General features: G+C 31.3%; 3 protein-coding genes across 3 annotated transcripts; 2 read left to right on the top strand and 1 right to left on the bottom strand.

Moving 5' to 3' along the window:
* The first annotated feature begins 1,709 nt into the window (after positions 1-1,709).
* Positions 1,710-8,068, top strand: LOC105253872 (pre-mRNA-processing factor 39). Its single transcript, XM_011262207.3, has 13 exons — positions 1,710-1,880; positions 2,052-2,176; positions 2,428-2,631; positions 2,878-3,348; positions 3,426-3,600; positions 3,687-3,934; positions 4,114-4,239; positions 5,047-5,195; positions 5,418-5,823; positions 6,186-6,350; positions 6,464-6,850; positions 6,952-7,238; positions 7,525-8,068. Exons 1-13 carry the CDS (start codon positions 1,832-1,834, stop codon positions 7,817-7,819), a joined length of 3,087 nt encoding a protein of 1,028 aa, XP_011260509.1. The 5' UTR covers positions 1,710-1,831; the 3' UTR covers positions 7,820-8,068.
* Positions 8,069-9,997: 1,929 nt separating this feature from the next.
* Positions 9,998-23,334, bottom strand: LOC105253881. Its single transcript, XM_020028290.2, has 7 exons — positions 22,834-23,334; positions 20,698-21,033; positions 20,063-20,297; positions 19,162-19,975; positions 14,228-14,461; positions 10,549-12,910; positions 9,998-10,160 (listed from the first exon to the last, which is right to left on the bottom strand). The coding sequence occupies exons 1-7, from the start codon at positions 22,907-22,909 to the stop codon at positions 10,012-10,014; spliced, it is 4,206 nt and encodes a 1,401-aa protein (XP_019883849.2). The 5' UTR covers positions 22,910-23,334; the 3' UTR covers positions 9,998-10,011.
* LOC105253873 (RRP15-like protein) lies at positions 15,902-20,889 on the top strand. Its single transcript, XM_011262208.3, has 4 exons — positions 15,902-16,329; positions 16,411-16,630; positions 16,871-17,029; positions 20,704-20,889. The coding sequence occupies exons 1-3, from the start codon at positions 15,962-15,964 to the stop codon at positions 16,997-16,999; spliced, it is 717 nt and encodes a 238-aa protein (XP_011260510.1). The 5' UTR covers positions 15,902-15,961; the 3' UTR covers positions 17,000-17,029; positions 20,704-20,889.
* Positions 23,335-23,336: the final 2 nt, after the last annotated feature.

Raw genomic sequence — 23,336 nt, 5'->3', positions numbered from 1 at the left:
TATAAAAGAGAAATTAAAATTGTAAAATAATTATATTTAACTATAATAATTGCAAAACGAATACATACAGTGTGATTCTAAACAAATTTGTCTTTAAAATATCAAATTTTTGAATGAATTCTAAGACGATTTTTCCTGTTGCAAAATTTTGCCCGGAGCTTAGTTTTTAAACTATAAAGGTATGTGAAAATGTGCACACACATACACACACACTAATTGCTACACTCCTCGCGTATAGCAATCAGCTGATCGCGGCGAGCGCTGATGTGTTCAGAATCACCCTGTATATATTTATTTATTTGTGATATTAATTATAAAATTTACCAGAAATTTTCTCGTTATTTTAATTAAGAATAAGTTATAAGATATTATTTTATATTCCTTATATTAATATCTCTCTAATCTCTTATTCTTCATAATTTTACTCTTTTTGTCTCTTATTCAGATAATTATGTTTTATATTACATATACAATATAGATCTGATTGCATATAATAAAATTATAATAACTTGAATTATAATATATATATATATATATATATATATATATATATATATATAAATTGTCCAAACGATATATTCAACTGTAACAAGAAATAAACATTTTTTATGTAATTCGACGTAAAATATGCTGTATCATTTTCTTAACGAACACAACAATAATAGCTATTAGAATTTTATATGCGAAATAAAAAATTAATTTACATGAATGAGTAAGATAATATTAATCGATATCATTTGTTTCAAGTTTGTGCAAGTTAATGTACAGAATTCTATAAATATATTTTTGTTGATTTCTTATATATAATAAATCATAAAATTACTAATTCATGGGTATGTGGTCTTAATTTATTTTTAGCTTTCAACCTTGTAAATCTTATATCTATTTGTATATCTCTCTGTAACCTTTTATATTTATTAAAGAACTAATATATCACGGAGCCTTTCATTAATTACTTGAACCTTGATTTGACTGTTTTACTGCGCTTTTCCAAAGTCAGATTCTAGAATATAATTTTTAGTTTTTCACTTCAAAAAACTGATTCCTCGACTCATACAGCACAGACTATTGTTATTACATTGCAGCAATATTGCAGCAACATTGCAATATTGTTGCAATATTGCTGCATGTAACAACACTGGTTTGCACTGTATGGAGGAGTTAAATAAATAAATAAAAAATGATGAGAAGAAAAAAACGTACACACATATAAGTAAATAAATAGTAATGTTGAAAGAGAGAAAATTAATATTTTTATATAATAAATTATTATTGATATTAATATTAAATTATTTATATTTGTATTTATATTATTATATGTATTATATTTGTACTTACATATTATTATGTATATTTATATATGATTTATATTTAATTTGTATTAATATTTTATTTAATTTATTTATATTAAATTATTATTTTAACATTTTACACAGAGAAAGAGAGAGAGAGAGAGACGTAATAATTTTCTTTCTGTGCGCATTTCTATTTTTAACTGTACTTATTTTACTAACTATATTTTCTGAAAGAGTGTTAATGTACAATGGATTTTTCAAATTATTCAGGCATAGGATTATCCTTACACAATACCTCCAATCGGTACCAACTGTCAATAATCGCTGTACGATTATTGGTAAAGCAGATTACGTTCTAACGCCTAAAATTTTTGAAAAAGAACAAAACAACCACGCTTGTAATTGCGCCGATTTTGCCGAAACTACACGTTTGTTGGCGAGCCTGGTTCAGACTATCGCGCCGCCATTTTCTGTTAACAATTAGCGACAAGAGTTCTACGCTTTACATTCCGGAGGCTGCATCAAGAGCATAAGACATGTCCTCTGCAAGCGGAGACGAAGCCGAACTCGCGCTGGTCGAACCAGGTAAGAAAGGAATCCCGTCGATCAGTCCGATCGATTGCCAGGCCGTTGCCGAGGCAATCGTTCGTACGCAAAGACGTGCGCTCGGCGTGAATGCCCAGCCCACGAGACCGCCATTTCGAAGTAGCGTCTTGTGTGTAGAGCGATACAAATATATTTCGTTTACATTTTCAGTGAGACGCACGAGGTCTGGTCGAGCTCGGAAGACGACAGTGGTGGCTAAAAAATCGCCTGTGAAGAAGCTACTCGCGAGAGCAACGCGCTCTCCCAGAAAGATTCACGAGATCGAGGAGCCTGAGGTAAAAACCTCGCAAATTCTCGCAACCGGTTGCACCAGCATCGATTAGCGTTAATACTTGTTTACTTAAGTTTTCTTATTAACTGAACTAAGCTAAACTAACCTAACACGCTAGTTCGACTTTGTTTTCTTTTCTTTTATTAGTTATATTTAAAGTTATTATTATATCGAGGAAAAAAAGACATTTGTGAGTCAAATTGGTCAAAAGAGATTTTTAATGCAATCTTAATCTTAATTTGCTTGTAATTGCAGGAAGAAGTACCTGTTATGGAAGAAAGCATAATAGAAAATATGTCTGAGAATGGAGTTCAACGGTTATCGGATATTATGGTTGAACAACGTAGCGAAGAAGATACACCCATGCTGCACTTGGAATTGGAAGATTCCGAAGACACTAATATACATGAGATGAACATAGGTCAAAGCGAAGAGATTGAGCAAGATGTAGAAGACATGGTACATAATATACAAAATTTTTGTTCAATTGCAAGATTGAGATTTTATTTTCCCTCATTTTTGTTAATTTTTTATTTGAAGAATGAGCAACTTTTATCTTTTATATACGTCTTTTATTACGCTATTAATTTATACATATATATATATATGTGTGTGTGTGTATAAATTGATAGCGTAATACAATATAGTAATATAATATTTTTAAATATTATAAGTAAATACTAAAATTATTGATTTGTCACGCAGGATCATTCTAACATAAGATCAGAGGGCATAATTATAGAGGATAGTAGTATGGACAAAGTGGAAATGCTGACTGAAGACATTGAAATGGAGAGTGAAGACATCGGTAATAATGATTCAAATCAACAACGTGTACTATTTGATTTTCAAAAAGCTATCAATGAAGTTAAAGAAGCCATTAACGGCAATACAATGACAATCCTAGAGACAGAAGAGGTAGATTCAGAGGTATTCACAGATACTGCTAGAATTCAAGTTATGGAAGTTGAGGATTCAAAACAAGAAATATCAGAAGATGTAGATACTGTTATGAACAAGGTAGAACCTGATATGGAAATATCGCAAAGTGATTCTCTTCCACGCATAGAAATAACTGAAGCTATTGAGGATGATGCAGACGATGATGCAAAGAAAACAGAACCTGATATGGAAGCAGTATCAGAGGATGAGTTACCAAATGAATCCACAGCAAAGGTAAAATTTATATTATACATTTCAAATATAGATATATATAATTAACTTTTTTCTTACATTTTATAATAAATGCACAGGAGCCTGAAACCGAAGCAGTTTCTGATGAAGAATTGCCAGTTGCTGCCCCAGCAGACTTGGGTGAAACCGAATCTGTATCCGAAGACGAATTACCACCGGACAGCGATAAAAAGAAAAAAGGAGGGACAAAATTGAACAAAACGCCTGAAAAGAAAATCAAAACAGAAAGCGGAAGTGAGTATTATTTCTATGATTTCATAAATTTTTATAGTTTAAAATTGATGTTTATTGAGGATTACGCATTTCTTGTATTCTTTTAGCTAAACGTAAATTGAACGCAGAAGGAGAATATGATCCAAGTTCCCCAACATCTGAAAATAATGATGAGGCACCTGCAAAGAAGGTTGCTTTATCGAATGAAGCAGATGCAGGAGATAAACAAGAAATCAAACCAGCATCGCCGAAAAAGAAAACACTGCCCGAACTAGAAAAGTATTGGAAAGCCGTTAATGAAGATCCGTCTGACTTCACAGGATGGACATATCTTTTACAATATGTTGATCAAGAGGTAAATAAAAACTCGTATGGAAATTTTACTTTATTAAAAAATTCAGTTTTTATGTCAATTACTCTTAATATTCGATTTCTATTAGAAAGTAGTACAAGTGTAATCACAAAAATAAGATATCATCATGATATATAAATTTATTAGAAGAACTACTATTTAAATAATTTTTTTTATGGCAGAATGATGCAGAGGCTGCGCGCGAAGCTTATACTAAATTTTTGGAGCGTTACCCATATTGCTATGGTTACTGGAGAAAGTTTGCCGATTACGAGAAGAAGAAGGGCAACCCCGAAAATGTCCAAATGGTGAGTACAATTATATATTACATTCATTAGGTTATTTCTCACACATATGATATCATTATAATATTAATCTATAATGAAAATAGCTCGAGTTAGGAAGACGCGTGGGCAGTGTGCACGCACATAAATATGGTTTTCCCTTCCAACAGCATAGCACGTCTTGCGGCACCTATTCAACTCTCTTCGTTTATCATATAGTTATTTATTTACTTATTATTCTGCGATACTTACAAAAAAATGCTATATTACATATTTTACTATCTTACCGATATATATCAATTATGATACATATGTCGAGCGAGATGATGAGCTAGTTGTTTCCAATTTATTTTGCGAAGCGTCTCTTGATTAAAAAAAAGAAATATTGTGTTATATTTACTGTAAGCATTTGTACACATAGCTTACTACAGAAAGTATTGTAAAACTTAAGCATAAGATATATGCGCTATTCTTACTTTATGTAAGTAAGATATGTCGGGTTGGGGGTTAAATCAAAGTCAGAGACAAAGACTTAGGACACGTGCACGTGCCAGAGAGGAAACAAGAGAATGTGGCGGAAGACACAGTGGCGCCCAGATCGGAACACCCCCTGACTTTTAAGGTGAATGCACAATGCTCTGAAATCTCTGTGTTAATTAAATCTTTTTATTTACAGTACGCGTACGATATGTGAGTACACGTTGCTAAAAAGAAAAAAACCATAATGCTTAACGAAAGCTAAAAGCAAAATAGGTATAAGATTTACCCGCCGATAAGTCCAACCCAGTTGTAAGCTGTTCTAAAATACGATCCGATAATCCATTACCACAGGTATTCGATCAAGGTTTGAAAGCTATTTCGCTAAGTGTCGACCTATGGCTCCATTACATCAACCACTGTAAAACCGTCTATGAAAAGGATGAAGAAAAGCTTCGGGAGCAGTATGAGAGAGCTATACAAGCTTGTGGGCTTGAATTCAGGTAATAAGCTTACAAATTTCTTCTAAACTTGCATTTAAAAATATAATTTAAATATAAATATTAAATTTAAATTAAATATTTATTTTTATTAATCAATATGATTTTATCAAAAATAGTTAAATTATCATTCTATTATTTTAATTAATTGTAACAAGTGAACAGAATTTTAATAAATGGTTAGCAGGAAATAATCGAGTAACGTAATATTTTTATGTAAAACAGATCTGATCGTCTTTGGGAGAGCTATATAAAATGGGAATTGGAAGGGAAACGTTTGAGCAGAGTAACAGCACTGTATGATCGTTTACTGTCGACACCGACCCTTGGCTACATCTCCCATTTCGAGGCATTCCAGGAATTCGTATCGTCCAATTTGCCGAATCGTATCTTAAGTGTTGACGATTTCCTTGCACTGCGTGCTGAAGTGAAGGCTCTTCTCAAGTCGGATGACACTACCGCAACATCCGCTGCTGATGATGCACCACCCGGTGAGGAGCCGCCGCCCCACGAAGTACCGCCTACCGACGAAGAAACACGAGCCATCCGTGAGAAGATCATTAGCAGCAGACGCAAAATGCACAAGGCGAACGTGAATGCAGTGGCAGCAAGATGGTCCTATGAGGAAGGGGTGCGTATCACATATTCAATTGCAATTATACATATTCATAAAAAGTAAAAGTAATAGATATAATAAATAAAATTAGGCTTTTCAATGTTATTGCACTGATGTGTTTCACATTGCTGTAAATGAATAAAACTCATTTCAATCCCTCTCACTGAAGTTCTAGAATTACCTATTCACGCAGTAAATGTGGATCCATTGTAATACAAAAGTCAATCTTTTACAAAGTTTTGCATAGTAAGTAAAAAAAAAATATATTCCAAATTTAAAAAAATTCAAATAAATTGATATCGCATTGAACAAGTAAAATTGGAATTAATTTATAAAATGTATATGATTTAAAATCGCATGGTTTGTATGATTAACAGATAAAGAGACCATATTTCCATGTAAAACCATTAGAACGATGCCAGTTGAAAAACTGGAAGGAATATCTCGATTTCGAAATTGAACAAAAGGATCAAAATCGAATAATTATTTTATTCGAGAGATGTCTTATAGCTTGTGCACTTTACGACGAGTTTTGGATGCGAGTAAGTAAATAATATCATTGTATGTATGTGTGTATGTGTATCGGTTATATAACTGTAATATTATAAGAAAAAAAAAAAATATATATATATATATTGTTTTTTTCTTTGTACAGTTTGTGCGCTACTTGGAATCATTGAAAGGTGATAATACAGAAAAAATTCGAGACGTATATTCGAGAGCGTGTATGGTGCATCATCCCAAGAAACCGAATTTGCATTTGCAGTGGGCGATCTTTGAAGAAGGTCAGGATAACTTCGAAAAAGCTGCCGCTATATTAGAGAATATTGACAATGCATTACCAAATATGCTACAAGTGGCGTATCGACGAATAAACTTGGAACGTCGTCGCGCAGATTTGGAGAAAGCGTGTACATTATATGAGAATTACATTAGCAATAGTAAGAATCGGACAATCGCTAATAATATTGCCGTGAAATACGCGCGATTTCTATGTAAAGTTAAGAATGATGTTGACAAGGCGATTAAAGTATTAATGAAGGTACGTTTAAGTATAAAATTACTTTTTCTATCTATTATCTACATATATACCGACAGAGGTCTGCATTAGTGATTAATATATTACTGTCGTATTATTTATAGGCCACAGATAAAGACAAAGATAATCCTAGACTGTACCTGCAGTTAATAGATTTGGCAATGCAGCGAACGCCAGTCGATACCTTAGAAATAGTAGGTTACATGGACATGTTTATAGAAAGAGAACACGCGGATCTCGAACAAAGAGTACTTTTCGCACAACGTAAAGTTGAATTTCTAGAGGATTTTAGTCCCGATATTCGGCAAGTGTTGAAAGCTCATGAACAATTTCAGAAATGCATCAAACAAGCGAAAGAAAGAAAGAAGACGAAAGGTGACGACAATAAAACGTAAGTGTATTTGTTAAAATAAAAATATTATCTTATAAATTAATTTTAGGCAACTTTTATCAAATAATATAATAAAGTGATTCATCTGAAACATAAATATTACTATTATAAATATAATTAATATATTATTCCTATTTAATTAAAATTCCTTGATTAAAAATATATATATATATATATATATATATATATATATATATATATTTATTTATTTATTTATATTTGCAAAATTTAAAAGTATATTAAAATTACGTTTTTAATAAAGAATGATCTAATGTTTGTGTTATAGCGATTCTTCGCCTCCAAAGAAAGTAAAAACCGATCAGTCAAATGTGCCACCTTCTCCGTCCGTGGGTTCACAATCTTCGTACCAATACAGCAGCAGTCCGAGCGGGCCCTATCAGTCACAACAACAATTTCAAGGTGGACAATATAGTGGTCAAGGTGGTTATCAGCAAGGTTACCAACAGTACCCACCTCCATCGGATCCTAATTATGCTAATTATCAAAATTGGCAGTACGGTCAAGGCGGGCCACAAGCTTATGGACCTTACAATCAGTGGGGATCTTACAATTATTATTAATATGTACTGTATAATCCCTTAAGACTTTTGAAACTTATTGTTAACTATGTGTCTGTACATTCTTTAGTATTTTATTTTTGCGATATTTAGAAATCATCAGAAAAATTATTAATTACATTTAAAAATACCTCGGCATCCTAACATAACGAAAACTTGTATTTCAATCTCTTTCTGTATCAATATTTGACGTATTGCATGAATATCTATCATGTATATTGAATAAACTGTACACCTGTTAGCAGAATTTTACTCCTGGTGTGTTATTTGTATCTTTTATACTTCAAATTATAATTACTGAAGTTTAATAACTGTTTTAGTTTTTACATTAATTTAAATTATAAACGAAGAATTAAAATACATGTCATATTACGGGAAAATATAATTTAATAAAAAAAGAATTGTCTAATATAAAAAGAATTAAGTTTTGACTGAAAAGACAAGAGTAGAACTGCTACTGGTATGTACAGATTTTAGGATATATATATGTGTTTACTTTAGAACATTACAGTTTCACAGTGCTGATTACTGAATGTGAAGATGAATTTAATAGATTATGTTCGACTCCTAATAAATTATAATCCTGTAATAATTGTTGCATAATATACACAAAGTTTAATATCTTACAATGTATTGCAACATATTGGCTATACTATAAATGATAGTGAATCAAATTTCTACAAAACATTGATTTTGTTACTTTTTGCGAAAATGCCATAATTGTTACAGATCTTAATCTTTCCTATTTTTTCGCTATCTTAATCTTTCCTATTTTTACAAAATTTTGATATTACTTTGCTACTTATTCCTATTATCAAAGTCGTATTATCGAGTTTTGTTAATGAATACAGGATATTGAAAGTAATTTATTATGAAAAATATATTCTTCATAATAAATTACTTTCAATGATTTTTCAACAAATAAAAATTTTGTTACTTATAATGCATATATAAAGTATATCAATTATATCTTGGTAATATTTGATAATTGTTAGTTAAATCACAATTATAATTTAGTTCTATAAATGAATGAGTTTCCATTAATAATAATATGCAGACATAATTTCACAATTTTAAAATTTCACAATTATTTATAAATATGTTTTGATTTCTTATTCAATAATGTATATCTGTGTATTCGAAATTTTGAAAATCAATTCAATGGAATTAAATAATTTATTTTTTACATAAATTTTACGTTTCAATATAAAGAAGCTTTGTACAAATTAAGAAAATTTTATAAATTAATTTCAAATTTAACATCATACCATCATTTTCACACACACACACTCACATACATATATTATTGAAAATTTAATAACACCAATTTTGGTTTTGAATATATTTACTCGAATATATTAAACATTTCAGATATATTAAATTGACATAGTTTCATATAGTTGCCTTTTTTTATATTGCATTCAATAAAGATCAACTACTTGTTTTCTTATTTCATTGATACTTTCTTATAAATAATTTTTTTTCTATTTTACTCTTTAACTGAATTAACAAATTATATAAAAAAATGATTATCCAGAATTTATGCAAAGCTAGAACTTCGTTATAAAATTCTAAAAAAACAGCTGAACAAACTGTTTTTAAACTTACAAATTGCAAAATGCATAAATATATCGATGTTAGACTGTCTTAATTTTTATCTTTTAAAATGTACTTAACAAAGTTCTATTTAACATTTAATATTTTCAATTGTTCTAACTCTTCAACATTATTACATGATAACATATCTTAATTATATATTATCTTATATATTATCTGTTTTGCAAAAGATTTGGAATATTAGCAAATTACTATATAGTCTCAAATATTTCAACAAATAGGATTGTCGTCAACGACTAATCGTTTCCTTTTCAGTATAAATATGCAAAAAATTAAATTTTGCTTTGATTAAACTCTTGTGTATATATAATTAAATGGCTCTAGATGATTCATACGCTTGCCAAATACTTGAAAAATTGAACTGAATCTTATTTAATGGATACTATAATACATACTGTTAAAATAAAATTAAGTTGCACTTATTAAATATTTGGCAGGTGAATGAATCTAAAATCGATATTCAAAGTTAGTAAAAAAAGATATATATATATATATATATATGTCTAATGTATAACTTCGTTTATAACGAATATATATATAAGTTAATTGTCATGAAACTTATTCATGTAATTTCAGTATTAAACGACCACAGCGCTTGTGGCCATCGTATTAAGTCCACAAGTGCCATCTCCGCGATAAACTCTGTAGTATCCTTGTTCGCCCCAACGTTTTCCCCAGCTATTTTTGATAGTCCAATATGGCAGCTTTTTATGGAAAAGTGGATAATCTGAAAGAATATTAAATTTAGTATTGTGACATTCATTGATTTTAACATTATTTTAGTGAATATTCGACAAAATAAATTAAAAAGATATAAAAAGAATATTGATTTTTAGTGAAATTTTACTTTATATATATATTATTGGAATAATTATTATATTATTGTATTTTTTAATATTAACAAAATAGATAAAAAAACAAAATTCTATTAAATTATCATAAACTATAATAATTAAAAATAATAATAATAATTAATTTAAATATTAAATAATAATAATAATAATTAATAATTAATTTTAATATTTTTCTAGATTTTTATTTAAAAAAAAACATTTAAAAGTTTTTTTTAACAATTCAGCAGTTTGTTAAGATTATATTGAGAAAAGGATATGTACCGCTTGTACCATATCCTACGATGAGTACGCCATGGTCCAAATTCTTGGGATTGCAGAGGAATTTAAACGGATGCGATACACCACCGACGTAAAACTGCATGGCATTTGCATTAATACCAATAGAGATTGGACCGTTTTGCACTAGCCATTGCGCCATTTGCGTCTCGTTCGACGTTATGTTGACAGCAGAAGCCAGTTGTACCTTGGCTAAATTTTTCTTAAAATGACACTTTTCGTTCTCTGCCTCATACGGATAGTCCGACTCCAATTCGAGACCACCTAGTTTCTCGATGGCCCTATATGCATTATCCGGTAGACCACCATTGCAGCCTTCGTCTAAATCGTCGCAGTCAACGAGTTCCTGCTCGGATAGAGATAACAATCGGCCGTGCTTGATCGCGTACTGGCCTTCGATGTTGCCCGTGACCGAAAAGGCCCAACAGGAGCCACACATGCCCTGATCTTTCACCGGAGTCACAACGCTTTTCTCTCGCCAATCGAATTTAGGTGGTAACTCGACGTCTGGGATCTCGGCTTCACGTAGAGGAATATCATTCTCTGATCGCAGATCCGGTCGCAGGCCAAGATAACGCGATCGAAATTCTTCAGGTGACATGTCTGCGAACATGTTGACGTCGTAATGAGCAGTTCCTCGCTCGGTTTTACGTAATAATTGTATAATACCAAGATTCTCGCGGAATATTCTCAATCGTAGATTTCTCTCCTCCGGTGTGGAATACGTTCGATTGTAGGTTACTACGAAGTTATTAAATAACTGCTCGCTCCTCACATCCTCAGCGATCTGCAGCATCTTTTGGTTGTAATAAGCGCCACGCAGAGATCGCTTCTTTCTGTTTGTCGGCGATGGAGGACATGTGATTGTTATTTCAGGTGAACCGTGATCGATCCACGGTCGTGACCATACCGTTATTAGACATTCTTTCACTTCGCTTCCAGCCTGCAATTGGCAGTTGGTTTTGGTGCCCTTCGGGCAATCACTTGTGCCTAATTTGGCTTTTATTTTATAAAGCTTACCGGCGACTACCTGAACGCTTGCCTCGATGATTTCCACTATAAATGGCTCATTCGGCCCGTCCGATTCCTCGGAAACTTTGCGCAGCGCTTTATTGGCATAAAGCTGAACTTCTGGATCATTTACAGACGTCGTTATGGTTCCACCGACCAACGTTCTTTCTGTCGTTGATCGTTTCCTTCTATTAACGACATCCGTTTCACCATTAATCTTCTCGACATTTAAATCTTCTACAGAAATCTTTTTTCGCTGAAACTTCTCCTCCTTAACAGCTTCGCGCATATCGGCTACAGCATCTTCCATTTTAAGGGGCAAATCAAAATGCTCTAAAAATTCTCCGAATTCCCTTGCTTTGTCTGTAAAACTCACAATTTTCTCGTCATCCTGGCTTCTGTTCAGCACTATTTTTACGTTCATAGATTCAGTCACAATAGCTTCCTCGGATTGTTTCGAGGGCGTCGATGATGTGTGGGTGTAATTGTCGAGCATATTTTTCAAGCCTTCGTAGGCGTCAGCTACCTCAGTATGGGATGATTGTCTTTCATTATATTTGACCGTAACTAGAGGCTGACTCTCCGGCTGTTGAGATTGATCGCTAGTGTTGGAGTGAGGATTTTCCGCGTCCGTACAATTATTCCTGATGATCTTAAGAGATGTCGGTAGCCACGGTCGTTGCTCAAATGTAACCGAGCACAGCTTGATCGAATTGGTCGCTCGCAACGGACATTCCTGCTCTTGTTCCAGGGCATTCTTCAGACACTCCGACTCGCCTATCAATAGCAACAGTTGATATTGTATCATATTGGAAGAGACTGGTACTGAGCGAGTGACCTTTACGATGCTCATCAGTTTGTGTTTGTAATCATTCGCAGTCTGTTCGTCTATCGATTTTAATGCTTGCTCGGCAAAGACTAAAAGACTCGGAAGATTCGGATTCAACTCATATGGACAGCCTGGACAGTAGTTGTTACCGGAAGCAGGCATAGCAATAAATGGTCTGATGTTTTCGTCTCCAGTTTCTTGAATCTCATGATCCAATTCGATGCTTCGATTATTATTTGCCTGTTGTTCAGTCACGTTCTCCTGAGTGATCTGAGAATCTTCCTGCTCCTGATAACTCTGCTGTTCCTGCGACGTATCATTCTGTGCTTCGGCTGTATAAAAGTACATGCATTGAATAGAATCGTTCAGTGCTTCTATATTGTCGTCATCTACTATATCGCCTTTTTGTTTCACATCGATTGTACAGGCCTCCCTGGGACAAGATTCCATTCCACATATTGGGTTCATATAAAATGTAAACTTATATAGCTTAAAAGGTGGCTCCTCCTACAATAAAAATAACATAATTATTTGTATAAGTAAAATGCAAACTACCATAATCAATTAATTTTATAAGATCCCAGATTTAATCATTAGATATGATTAGAATAATAAATGCTAATTATTATTCTGGCTATTGTAACAATTGTTATGCCATTATAATATGAAATATATTTTGTAAAGCTAATAATCTGCTGCGTAGTAATACTCTTTCATATATTTCTTCAACTGAGTAGTATAACTTGGCCTGATAACCCAGAATATCATTATCTTGGTTCATCATTATCTCATTCAATGTATAAAAATATATAGCGATATGAATTAATATACAGATATACAAAGGATTACATTTATACATGACGTTGGTCAACTGTAAAAATAAAATAAATGTTATCTTATCCAAGTTCATTGGGAGTTTTGTTTAAAACTACTTGTTAATTCAACGAAATGAAACAGTTTGCAAGAACTTATAACAGAATTATACATTTTAATCTTAAATAAAACAAAACTTCTTTTTACTATCTTTTGTTTTTTCATAATATAGGAAAATTATGTATGCTAATTTAGAAAGTAAATTAAAGTATATTAATTTTTAATATTAGAATATCTCTCTCCTATCTCTGACTATAATATTTTTGTAAATATTATAATATTATATAAATATTTAAATAAATTTACACTAATAATTTTTTGAGAATTTGACACAAAATTAGAAATGACATTTTTTTATTTTTAAAATTTTAGAAACAACATCTTTCTCAGAAAAAATATTATTTCTAGGAAACAAAATCATTATAATTATACAATGATTTGATATCATTATCAGTTTATTATACATATCCTGCAAGAAATCATGAAAGAGGCATTATATAAAATATTATCTAATAATTATTTTTAAGAAAAAGCATATAATTATATAGTCTACAGATAATATCTCATGTTTATATATTATATAAAAGATTATAATACATCAATACAAATCACATAAACAACTTGATTGAAATTAAAATGCAATATAAAAATAATCATAGATTGACGTTATATTTTGCACATAAACTTTTGCGATGCGTCATATTTGCAAACAAGGTCCTTCCTCCTTTCTACAGCAGACCGTCACCAAACAAAGAAAATTAAATCGTCATCTATATTTACAAGTCTCCATGACATATGATCTGACACATGACTATCTTGAAAGCATCGAAAGTAAAACAAAAACATGGTGAAATCTCAGATTCAGGTATCACATCCATTTCTTCCATTCTACCACGATACGATATCGAATCTTTCGCGAAAATCTCTCGAAATCATATGGGCGTAACTCACCAATTCCTGCACACTTATCATCTCGCCTCTGCTGTACCGGTGATGCGTGGGCGAGTGTTTATTCAAGGCTCTCAACGCTTTCAACCATAACGTTACTGGCACTCCGTGTACCGAATCGTCATAGTTGAACGAATTCGTTCGCACCGTCTGCATGAGAAAACACACCAGACAGAGGAGCGCGAAACCCACACGACTTTGTCTTGCCATTTTGTGGGACGCGCGTCGTCGCGCGTTCTATTGCTCACGACCAAGACTCTTAATAAGACTGATTATTGCGACATATACACGCAACTACTCGACTATGCCAAACCGACCCTATCTGCGTCTGTTCACGACTGACGGAGACTGACTCACTCACACGTCTCGCACCGTCGAATCTGCGGATCTGTTCCTTTTTAGTACCACTCTGCACTACATGTAGACGTGCAGTTATTGTAGACAGCAAGGGAAGGTGACCTGATAATATTAGCGCTGACTCGCGAATATTATTGCGTATCAAGTAAGATGAGCGGGAATGTGTATTTATTCAATTTAACCGGATCCACAGCGCAATTAAATAATTGACAGATGCGTTGAACGTGACGAAAAATTAACTGCGTGCGATGAAATCAGATTTAATTATATCTAGCTTGCAACTTGGGTTTTTCCGCATTCTATCACCGAGCAAATGTCGAAGGGAACAGTTTGAATAAAAATATATTTTTGCTTTAAGTAAAGAATATAATTATTTCTTGCACGACATCGCGATTAAGTCTTCTAAAACGAGAGAACGGTGTAATAAATAAAAATGATTATATATTCCATGATAACTCATCTGTCAATCTTTTATTATGTCAACACTACTTGATAATAAATATAAAGTCATCTAAGAATCTTTTGGCTACATTGCGATTTCGCAATTTTATATATTTCACTTGATGCAGACTATAAATGCATTTATTATAACATTAATTGATAGAAAAAATTACACACACATATATACAAGGTATTCCAGACCGTTTTAAAATGAAAATAAATGGCTTTTATCAAAAATCGCGAACAATTTTTAAGTAAATCGGGTACGATCAAATAATGATATTTTCAATTTTTGATTCCGACCGGAAATACGCCATCCGGATCGGAAGTTGAATTTTTTTAGGGAAACATGATACTTTTTATTACAGATTCGAATTGTACGTGAAAAAATAAGGAACTTTTGTCTCAAACGTTTTTTCTCCTCTGTCAATCTTAAAATTGACTTTGAAAATAACTGTGATGAAATAAATGGACGGCGTATTTCCGGTCGGAATCAAAAGTTGAAAATATCATCATTTGATAGAGCGTATCCGATTTACTTAAAAATTGTTTGCGATTTTTAATAAAAACCATTTATTTTCATTTTAAAAGGGGTGTACGAGCTAAGACACCCTGTATATTGTATATGTGTGCAGTATGTTTCATAATTTTCAATATGGCGCGTTCTAAAAATTCTATTTGCAGGGTAAAGTAGCATTTAATTGACCAATCAGGACAAAAAACTCTTTGCTCTCTTTATCCTGATTGGTCAATTAAATGCTCCTCTATCTCACGGATTTCCGAATGTATTCCTATTGATCACTCTTTGTCACGTGACCGATTTTAGTTCGCTCATAGCGAAGTTCGATAGTAGGTGGCGCTAAAACTGATTTTTGCTTTTCCAAGAGATAATTTGTTGTCCATGCACGTGCATGCTTCTCGCTCACGGTTTCCTGGAAAATGAATTTAATAGAAATGAATGAAAGCGATACAGAATCATTACATGATGCTAAATCTACATCAAACACAGGATGGGCGGATGTTATGCAAAAAATTTTAAGAACAAATAAGCCAAAGAGAAAAAAGACAATAGTACTAGCTAAAGCAAAGAAATTGTGTGATGTAAAAGTAAAAGAGAAAAAGGAAGATATTTCTTTTGAAATTGATGGTAGTAAAAATGTAACGGAGATAGAAGAAGCTAGTGTCAAAACAGGAGAGCATGCTGTACACACTAAGCCAAAGATAAAAGAAAAGAATCTTGGCATTCGAGTAAAACCTTCCATTACAGATCAAGAACGTGAAAAAATGCTGCAGAAAATAGCCACAAGGTAATTCATATTATACTTGCAAATTTTTTATTATTAGCTTTTGTGTGTTTGTCAGTAAATTTTCTGTATTATATTTTACAGAGGAGTTGTACAATTATTTAATGCAGTAAAACAGCAACAAACAGATATTAGCAAAAAATTAACACAAGCAGGACCATTAGAAAGAAAACGCGAGCAGGTACTCAAAAGTATCGATAAAAATGCTTTTCTTGACATTCTTATGGGTGGCAGTAAAAGCATATCGATAGATAATACTGTTCAATCTGAAAAAGTTATAGAACAGACAAATAATAAAAACAAAGTAAGCAAAGTTTTTTTATATACTACATTTTGTAATATATAAGTGATATTAAAATATATTCAAAATATAAAATTTTATAATATATTAATATACTTGTGTATAATAGTATAATATATTATTGATCTTTTTTAATATGTATTAAACTTATAAACTTCTTATCAAGGCCATAATTGTGTTTATTGATATTGGTACATATTTTTACATTTAACATATAATTATAAAGAAATTGGTTTTTTGAAGGATGACAAAATATGGAGTGTCCTACGAGATGATTTTGTTATGGGAGCCAAGTTAAAAGATTGGGACAAGAAGGATGTAGAAGAAGAGGATTCTTCAGCTCCTGAAGACATGAACAGTGATATGGATTGAAAATAAATGTTTTTCATATGATCTTTCCAGGTAATTATAGTTAATTTTATAAAATGTTGATTATATTGACTATGTACATTATGAACTCAATTCGAAACATTGATATTTTCTAGATAAATATGTAAATATATGAATTTTTAAAAATTATAATTTATCAATTTATTAGTTTGTGCATTCGTATGCTATAAGCTGACCTTGCTTTCCTCTCTATAATTCATTTTGTGATCTTTTTGTGATTCAGTAAATATTTGTTTAGGTATAACAATATATGTATGTACAATGTAAGTTTTACATAATTTTCATTATGAGAAACAATTTATTGATATCTTATCAATTTATTGATATTATTTGAATTCAAAGATATTTTTTCTATTAGATTAAGATTATTTTGCAAAGCAATAACTTTTTTATTGTTTTATTAATGTGTTTAAATTTAAAAAAAAAAGAAAAAAATTTGTTATAATAACTATTATGAAACAAAATCCCATTGCCTACATATATTCTCCATTTAGCAATCTAAAAACTAGGAAGGCACATAGTATTATATATGCTTCACACAGGATTTTATTCTTTTAGTATTCGGTCGGTGATTTTTCCTTGCAAAATAGGACAACAATGATAATTGTGTACAACTTATATAATTCTCTATATTATCTTATATATATATATATATATATATATATATATATATATATATATAATGTGTACATAAGAAATGTATCTAAAATCAACTGTTATTATCATTCACTTTCTGGAGCACACATGCCATTTAACATAACATAACATTTTGATACTTTGCTGTATCTGATTATATATCTTCAGTTCCTTCTTTATTTTTTGAAACTTCTATTCATGCATGATACATTCCCTTTTTTTTAATGCAAATTTTTATTTTTTTCTTTTATTATAGTTTTTGCTTCATCGTTTTTCATAAATACTAAAATTATTTGGTGTACGTCTCATATAAATAGTGCTATTCAAAAAAGAATGTGTTATTCTATAAATAATACAAACACACAAACATATTACAATTATTTAATAATTAGCATCTACTTAATTTATATATAATATTAAAGAAAAGAACAAATATTTTTTCTCAAATTGTTGTCAGTAATGGATGTTTAAGAAACTTATTAAAGCTTGGACGGATTAAGTTAATTTTACTATGAGTTGTTCATTTAAACTTAAATAATTTTTGAATATATGAAAATATCTTTATATTAAGAATCACTTAATGTTCATTTTTTGCAGTTGTTTTTTTTATTAAGGACTTTAATTAATATAATTTATCGCATGATATTCATCAAAATCTTTTCTATTTACATTTTATTTTGTAAGAATATAATAACTGTTTAGTATTCTGATATTTGTCATGGTTTAGGTTTTCATATTGCAACAATACAAAGGAATATCTTCACATTCTTTCCGATTCTTTTTCTCATTGTGCAAAAGCTCTTTTCGATATTCAAAAAAATTTTGTTGTTCAGTTTCATATGGTATGATCGTTTTCCAGAAATATGTTACATGTGTATATGTACGTGTATGTGTGTAACGGATTTGTAGTGTCACGTACAATTTTTATATTGTCACATATATATGTATATATGTATATATATCATTTTATTAACATCGTGATATATATTTTTCACACAATAAGTAATATTTTCCGCGAGAGAGATATTTATAATTATAATTTCTCTCAACTCCATTTCCAATTTTTAACTCGGAATTTTAATTTGTTTATATGAACAGCATTTAAACAATATGCTAATAATGCTATATGTCAAAAGAATTTTTGCAGCAACTTTCATTCATCACTTGATTATTCTTATTTATAATGTGAAACATTGTATAACATTTATCAAATTTAAAATTGATATAAAGGGTATAAGTTAAGATTCTTTGCATGAAATAAAAAAAAATATTAATACTAATTGCAAATCAAAATGTTTTTTTTTCTTACAAAGAAAGTCCTTGAAGGAGATGAAATAATATTAGTGTAGATATTTCTTTATATTTAGGTTAACGAACTTTTAAAAAGAATTAGAAATTTTCTATGTACGTACTCTTAAAAATCTCACTTGAAATTCGAGGAAATCTGAGCCTAAGTTCTTCTTACCAATCACTCGAAAAAGAATTACGCACATTTTAAAGTTAAATTACACTCTGCTCTCACGAATATCAGCGAGTGCGCCAAAATTACCAGCTTCTTCGTCAGGAAATTGAACTCCTTCGGCTTCGTCCCGACTTCTGTCTTCATTTTCCAATCTGTTCCTTGCAAAATATCTAGGATCGTTGTCAACGACATTACGATTGACTTCGTCTTGCAATTGTGAATGATCCAGGCATGAGTTCCTGGCGCTTTGATCTTCCCGATACATCCGAGGTGATCGCTGATCTTCATCGACACATCTATCTCGTGCAACAGTTTCGACCTCCTCGGGGTCGGGCAATCTGACAAAGACCTGATGTTGATCTCCGTCTCGGTTCAGTGAACTCCTGCGACTGTCTTGGCTTAGCCTGGAGACGCTGCGAGCACGGTTTCTCGTATTCATCAGCTCATTACCGACGACCTGATGATTATTACGACCGGCATGCCGGTGGTTTTCGTTCTCATCGAGCGGAACGCGGAACGACACTTCGTCATGGGATGCGTGGAAAGTCTCAAGATTTGTATCATTACTAGAGACACGTGGCATCGTTTCTCGACTGAGCCGATACAGGCCAAGCTCGTTATCCACATAAAAGTTGTCCAACGGGTTGCTGATGATGGACGGATTGCGTGAGACATTCCGTCGTGGATAGCTTTGTAAACTGGATAGGCTCGTCACCGTGGCGTAAGGATGATACCCAGGTACCGAGTTCAGCGGATTACCGATGATATGTGGACAACTGTCTAAGCTCTGCATTTCGATCTCCTCTTTACTGTCACGACAGTAACCGCGCATATCGATTTCGTGCGGCAAATTAGCGAATCTGGAAATTGAATTAAATTTGGCACTCAATAGTAATAATTAATAGCTCTCTAATTCACATATATTACTACTACTAGTAATTATGTACCTGTGTAAAAGAATGTCAGAATAAGAGGGAGGCATATCGCTCTCCTCTTTACCATAAATACTCTCATAAGTAGGAGGCGGAAAACATCCTACAGAGCCCAAACTATCCTTACTGGGTGTCTCGGCGTCCATTTCGAGGATGCTACCCTGACTACTTTGTAACTGGTGACGATTCACGCTTCGTGGATTTCTCTGAGCGCGCAACACACTATCGCCTAATTCCACTAAATCTAAACCTATCAAAAATATCAAATCCACATCTTTCTTATTTGTTCTAAAAGATTTATCGAAATTTTTACAAAGAATACATGAATTATATATACTATTATATATACTATAATTTTTTCTTTCCATAATATTTGATCAGCCAGTTTCTTTTTAAAAAAACAATAAATAAATTCTTTTCTGATATGTGCTTTCTTCATAATGAAAGACTACAACTTTTTTTTTATTTTTCGATATACTTGTTACATTCTGTATATTCTTTTAAAATAGAGAGAATTAAAAATATTATTTGAAATCTCTAAAAAAATTTATTTTTTTTTATTTTTTATTTTCATACACTATGACCAATTTTATTATTTTAATTAATTTTCATCTAGCTGGAAATAAGAAATATAAAATTTTTAATTTTACCTGTAGGATCGGCCTGGAACTGTGTGAAGATTGTACCGTCGACAACGAGCATTCTGCCATGCGGCAAGAGAATAATCGTCGGCGTTGCAACCATCGCTTGATCGCTGCCGCTGAACCGCGCATCTGGTTCAGGGTCCTCCAAACGACAACAACAATGTCGTCTACATAGAGACCGGCAGAAGGGAGCGCCCCAGCAGCAGTAAGCAAAAATAAAGCAGAGAACGGCAAGCATCACTAGGAGGGCAGCCACCCCTTGGCCCTGCTGAGCGGCTGCGAGGGTTGGTCCGCCGGCGACGCCTACGCCGACGCCGAATCCACCGCTGCTGCTCATCTCGCCTACAATTTAACAGTTGTCCTTTTTCATATGATGATATTATTATGTTGGGTATATACAAGATATTTTTACAGATTTTTAAAAATTTTCATTCAAATTTTTCAGATTATCTAAAATCTAAATTAAATTTTTCATTAGTTACAAGCTTCTAGTTTTCTCTTTATAATTTTCTAATTCTTAATATAAAATACAACTTGATGGTCAAATTAAAATAAACTTCACTAAAAATAATATGAAAACTGGAAATTTTTTAACAATTTTTATATAAAAATATATAGAGAATTAGTGTGTGTGTATGTATGTAATGTGCACACGTCTGTAAATTAAAATTTAATTACATTATATATATATATATATATATATATATATATATAATTTTTTTTTTTAATATAATAATAAATATTTTTTTTAATATAACGTTAAAATATGTTAAAATTTCAAAATCACAAAGCAATCAAGTTACTTTTTATTTATCGTATATCTTATGAATGACAATGAATGTGTTATGTAAACGCGGACGAATGTTATGTATGGGCTCTCTCTTATGCTAATAAGTCAAATTTCATAGTTTTCACCCTGGTTGACGGCCGCGAGGTGAAAGTGAAGCTTTACGTGGTGATCGTAATGTTACATAGGCTGAGAGAGTAGGGCAAGCATTGGACAGTCGATCAATTGCGTATGTCGCGTGTAAAGAAGTTTTATAACAATCGTCTAATCTACGTGACCAGTATGTGGCGCACTCCGAGATTAAAGATATCATAAAAAAACACAACCTGATAAGAAATTGACCGGTCTGTAGCTCGAGAAAGTGATGGTGCAAGTAGTAATTTATATCATCGTCAATTTTATAAAGTAGTGTATTTTTTGAGAAATTTGTTACCTTTTATTATTTATAACCTATTATTTTAAATGTTATTTATTGTAATTTATTATTATTAAAATATTAATTTGCATTTTGATAAATCATAATTTAATATAGTATAAGTTTATTATTAGTTTATTATAAGTTCTTTTTACATAATTTGTTAAATTATGTAAATAGTAATTTTTATATATAATTTATGATTATTATATAAAAACAATGCAAGTTATAAAAAATTTACTTGGCACATTGATATCATTAATTCAGCAAAGCAATGCGATTCATAATCTATATATTTGATCTATAACCTCTTGTTCGTTATTATTCTCTTGTTATATCATTGCTAAAGATGGAACGAAATAATAATAACTACCTAGATAATATGAATCATGTAAATTAGGAAGTTTTTTTTTTATCATTTTAGCATTTTTATTTCTATCATTATTTATTCTAAAAAAATAAAATTTGTTTCTCATATATCGAAATATCACAAGATCAATAAATATGTACCAAAATTATCCACTTTCCATTAAGTTTACGAGATACAAAAATATAAATTAAATGATATTATTTCATATTTGCTATGACCTATTCTAGAAATTGCTTTTTTATATAATGAAATTTAATATGTATATAGTCTCTTTATTATATTAATATCTTTATATTCTGTAGCGCATTATAAAAATATATATATATATATATATATATATATATATATATTATAACGCGATTAAAATGTGGATAAGTGAAAATATATATATATATATATATATATATATATATTTATTTATTTATTTATTTATCCGCATTTTAATTCTAAAAATAAAATCATTTAAGAAAATCATATTAATTGTAGATCATTAAAAAAAATTAAAATTATATAATTAAATAAATGATACTATTATAAATATATAAATAAAATCGGATAAAAACGGATTACCTTGAGCAGTAATATTGTGAAGCCAAGCAATTCCCGTGGTTGCTGACTCCGTGACTCTGCGCGATCCGTAGACCATGAAAATGGTTAAAAATTTGATGGATCTTTCAACAAAAGAGAAAAGATTTATGTCTCCCCGACAAAAACTGCTACAATAGAGGCAACGCGATTATATTGACAATTCTCAGTCTTCAACATGTAGATCGATTTCGATCGGATGTATTTCTGCCGCGATAAACGAAGCATTTCTTGCGCGTTGTCGAACTTGCGTATCTGCGTTGTTATTTTCGTTGCATCTTCAAAGAGTTTGCTTTTTGTTAAATCGTGAAGATTAGCTAGCTCCTTGATACTGACATCGTTGCACTTTTTTCGAATTCGTTTATCTTGAAATTAGCATTTAAAATAACTTACGGTTCTTTAAACGGACCGCAAAATTACGAGGAAGTGAACACAATCCAATCCGCGATATTCCAAGTTAAAACTCAAGTCACTTCACATTAATCTTT

This window comes from Camponotus floridanus, unplaced genomic scaffold (assembly GCF_003227725.1).
Source record: "Camponotus floridanus strain SB8 unplaced genomic scaffold, Cflo_v7.5 scaffold81, whole genome shotgun sequence".
NCBI lineage: Eukaryota > Metazoa > Arthropoda > Insecta > Hymenoptera > Formicidae > Camponotus > Camponotus floridanus.
This window is presented reverse-complemented; position numbering and strand designations above follow the sequence as displayed.

Excerpts from the sequence above, each read along its gene's own strand:
- LOC105253872 (XM_011262207.3), top strand. The coding sequence starts at position 1,832 with ATGTCCTCTGCAAGCGGAGACGAAGCCGAACTCGCGCTGGTCGAACCA. Across the intron at positions 6,351-6,463 it reads ACGACGAGTTTTGGATGCGA|TTTGTGCGCTACTTGGAATC; the intron begins GTAAGTAAATAA and ends TTCTTTGTACAG. Across the intron at positions 7,239-7,524 it reads AAAGGTGACGACAATAAAAC|CGATTCTTCGCCTCCAAAGA; the intron begins GTAAGTGTATTT and ends TTTGTGTTATAG.
- LOC105253881 (XM_020028290.2), bottom strand. The coding sequence starts at position 22,909 with ATGGTCTACGGATCGCGCAGAGTCACGGAGTCAGCAACCACGGGAATT. Across the intron at positions 21,034-22,833 it reads TCACAATATTACTGCTCAAG|GCGAGATGAGCAGCAGCGGT; the intron begins GTAATCCGTTTT and ends GTTAAATTGTAG. Across the intron at positions 14,462-19,161 it reads ATATTCGTGAGAGCAGAGTG|AACGCGCGACGACGCGCGTC; the intron begins TAATTTAACTTT and ends CGTGAGCAATAG.
- LOC105253873 (XM_011262208.3), top strand. The coding sequence starts at position 15,962 with ATGAATTTAATAGAAATGAATGAAAGCGATACAGAATCATTACATGAT. Across the intron at positions 16,330-16,410 it reads CTGCAGAAAATAGCCACAAG|AGGAGTTGTACAATTATTTA; the intron begins GTAATTCATATT and ends TATATTTTACAG. Across the intron at positions 16,631-16,870 it reads AGACAAATAATAAAAACAAA|GATGACAAAATATGGAGTGT; the intron begins GTAAGCAAAGTT and ends GGTTTTTTGAAG.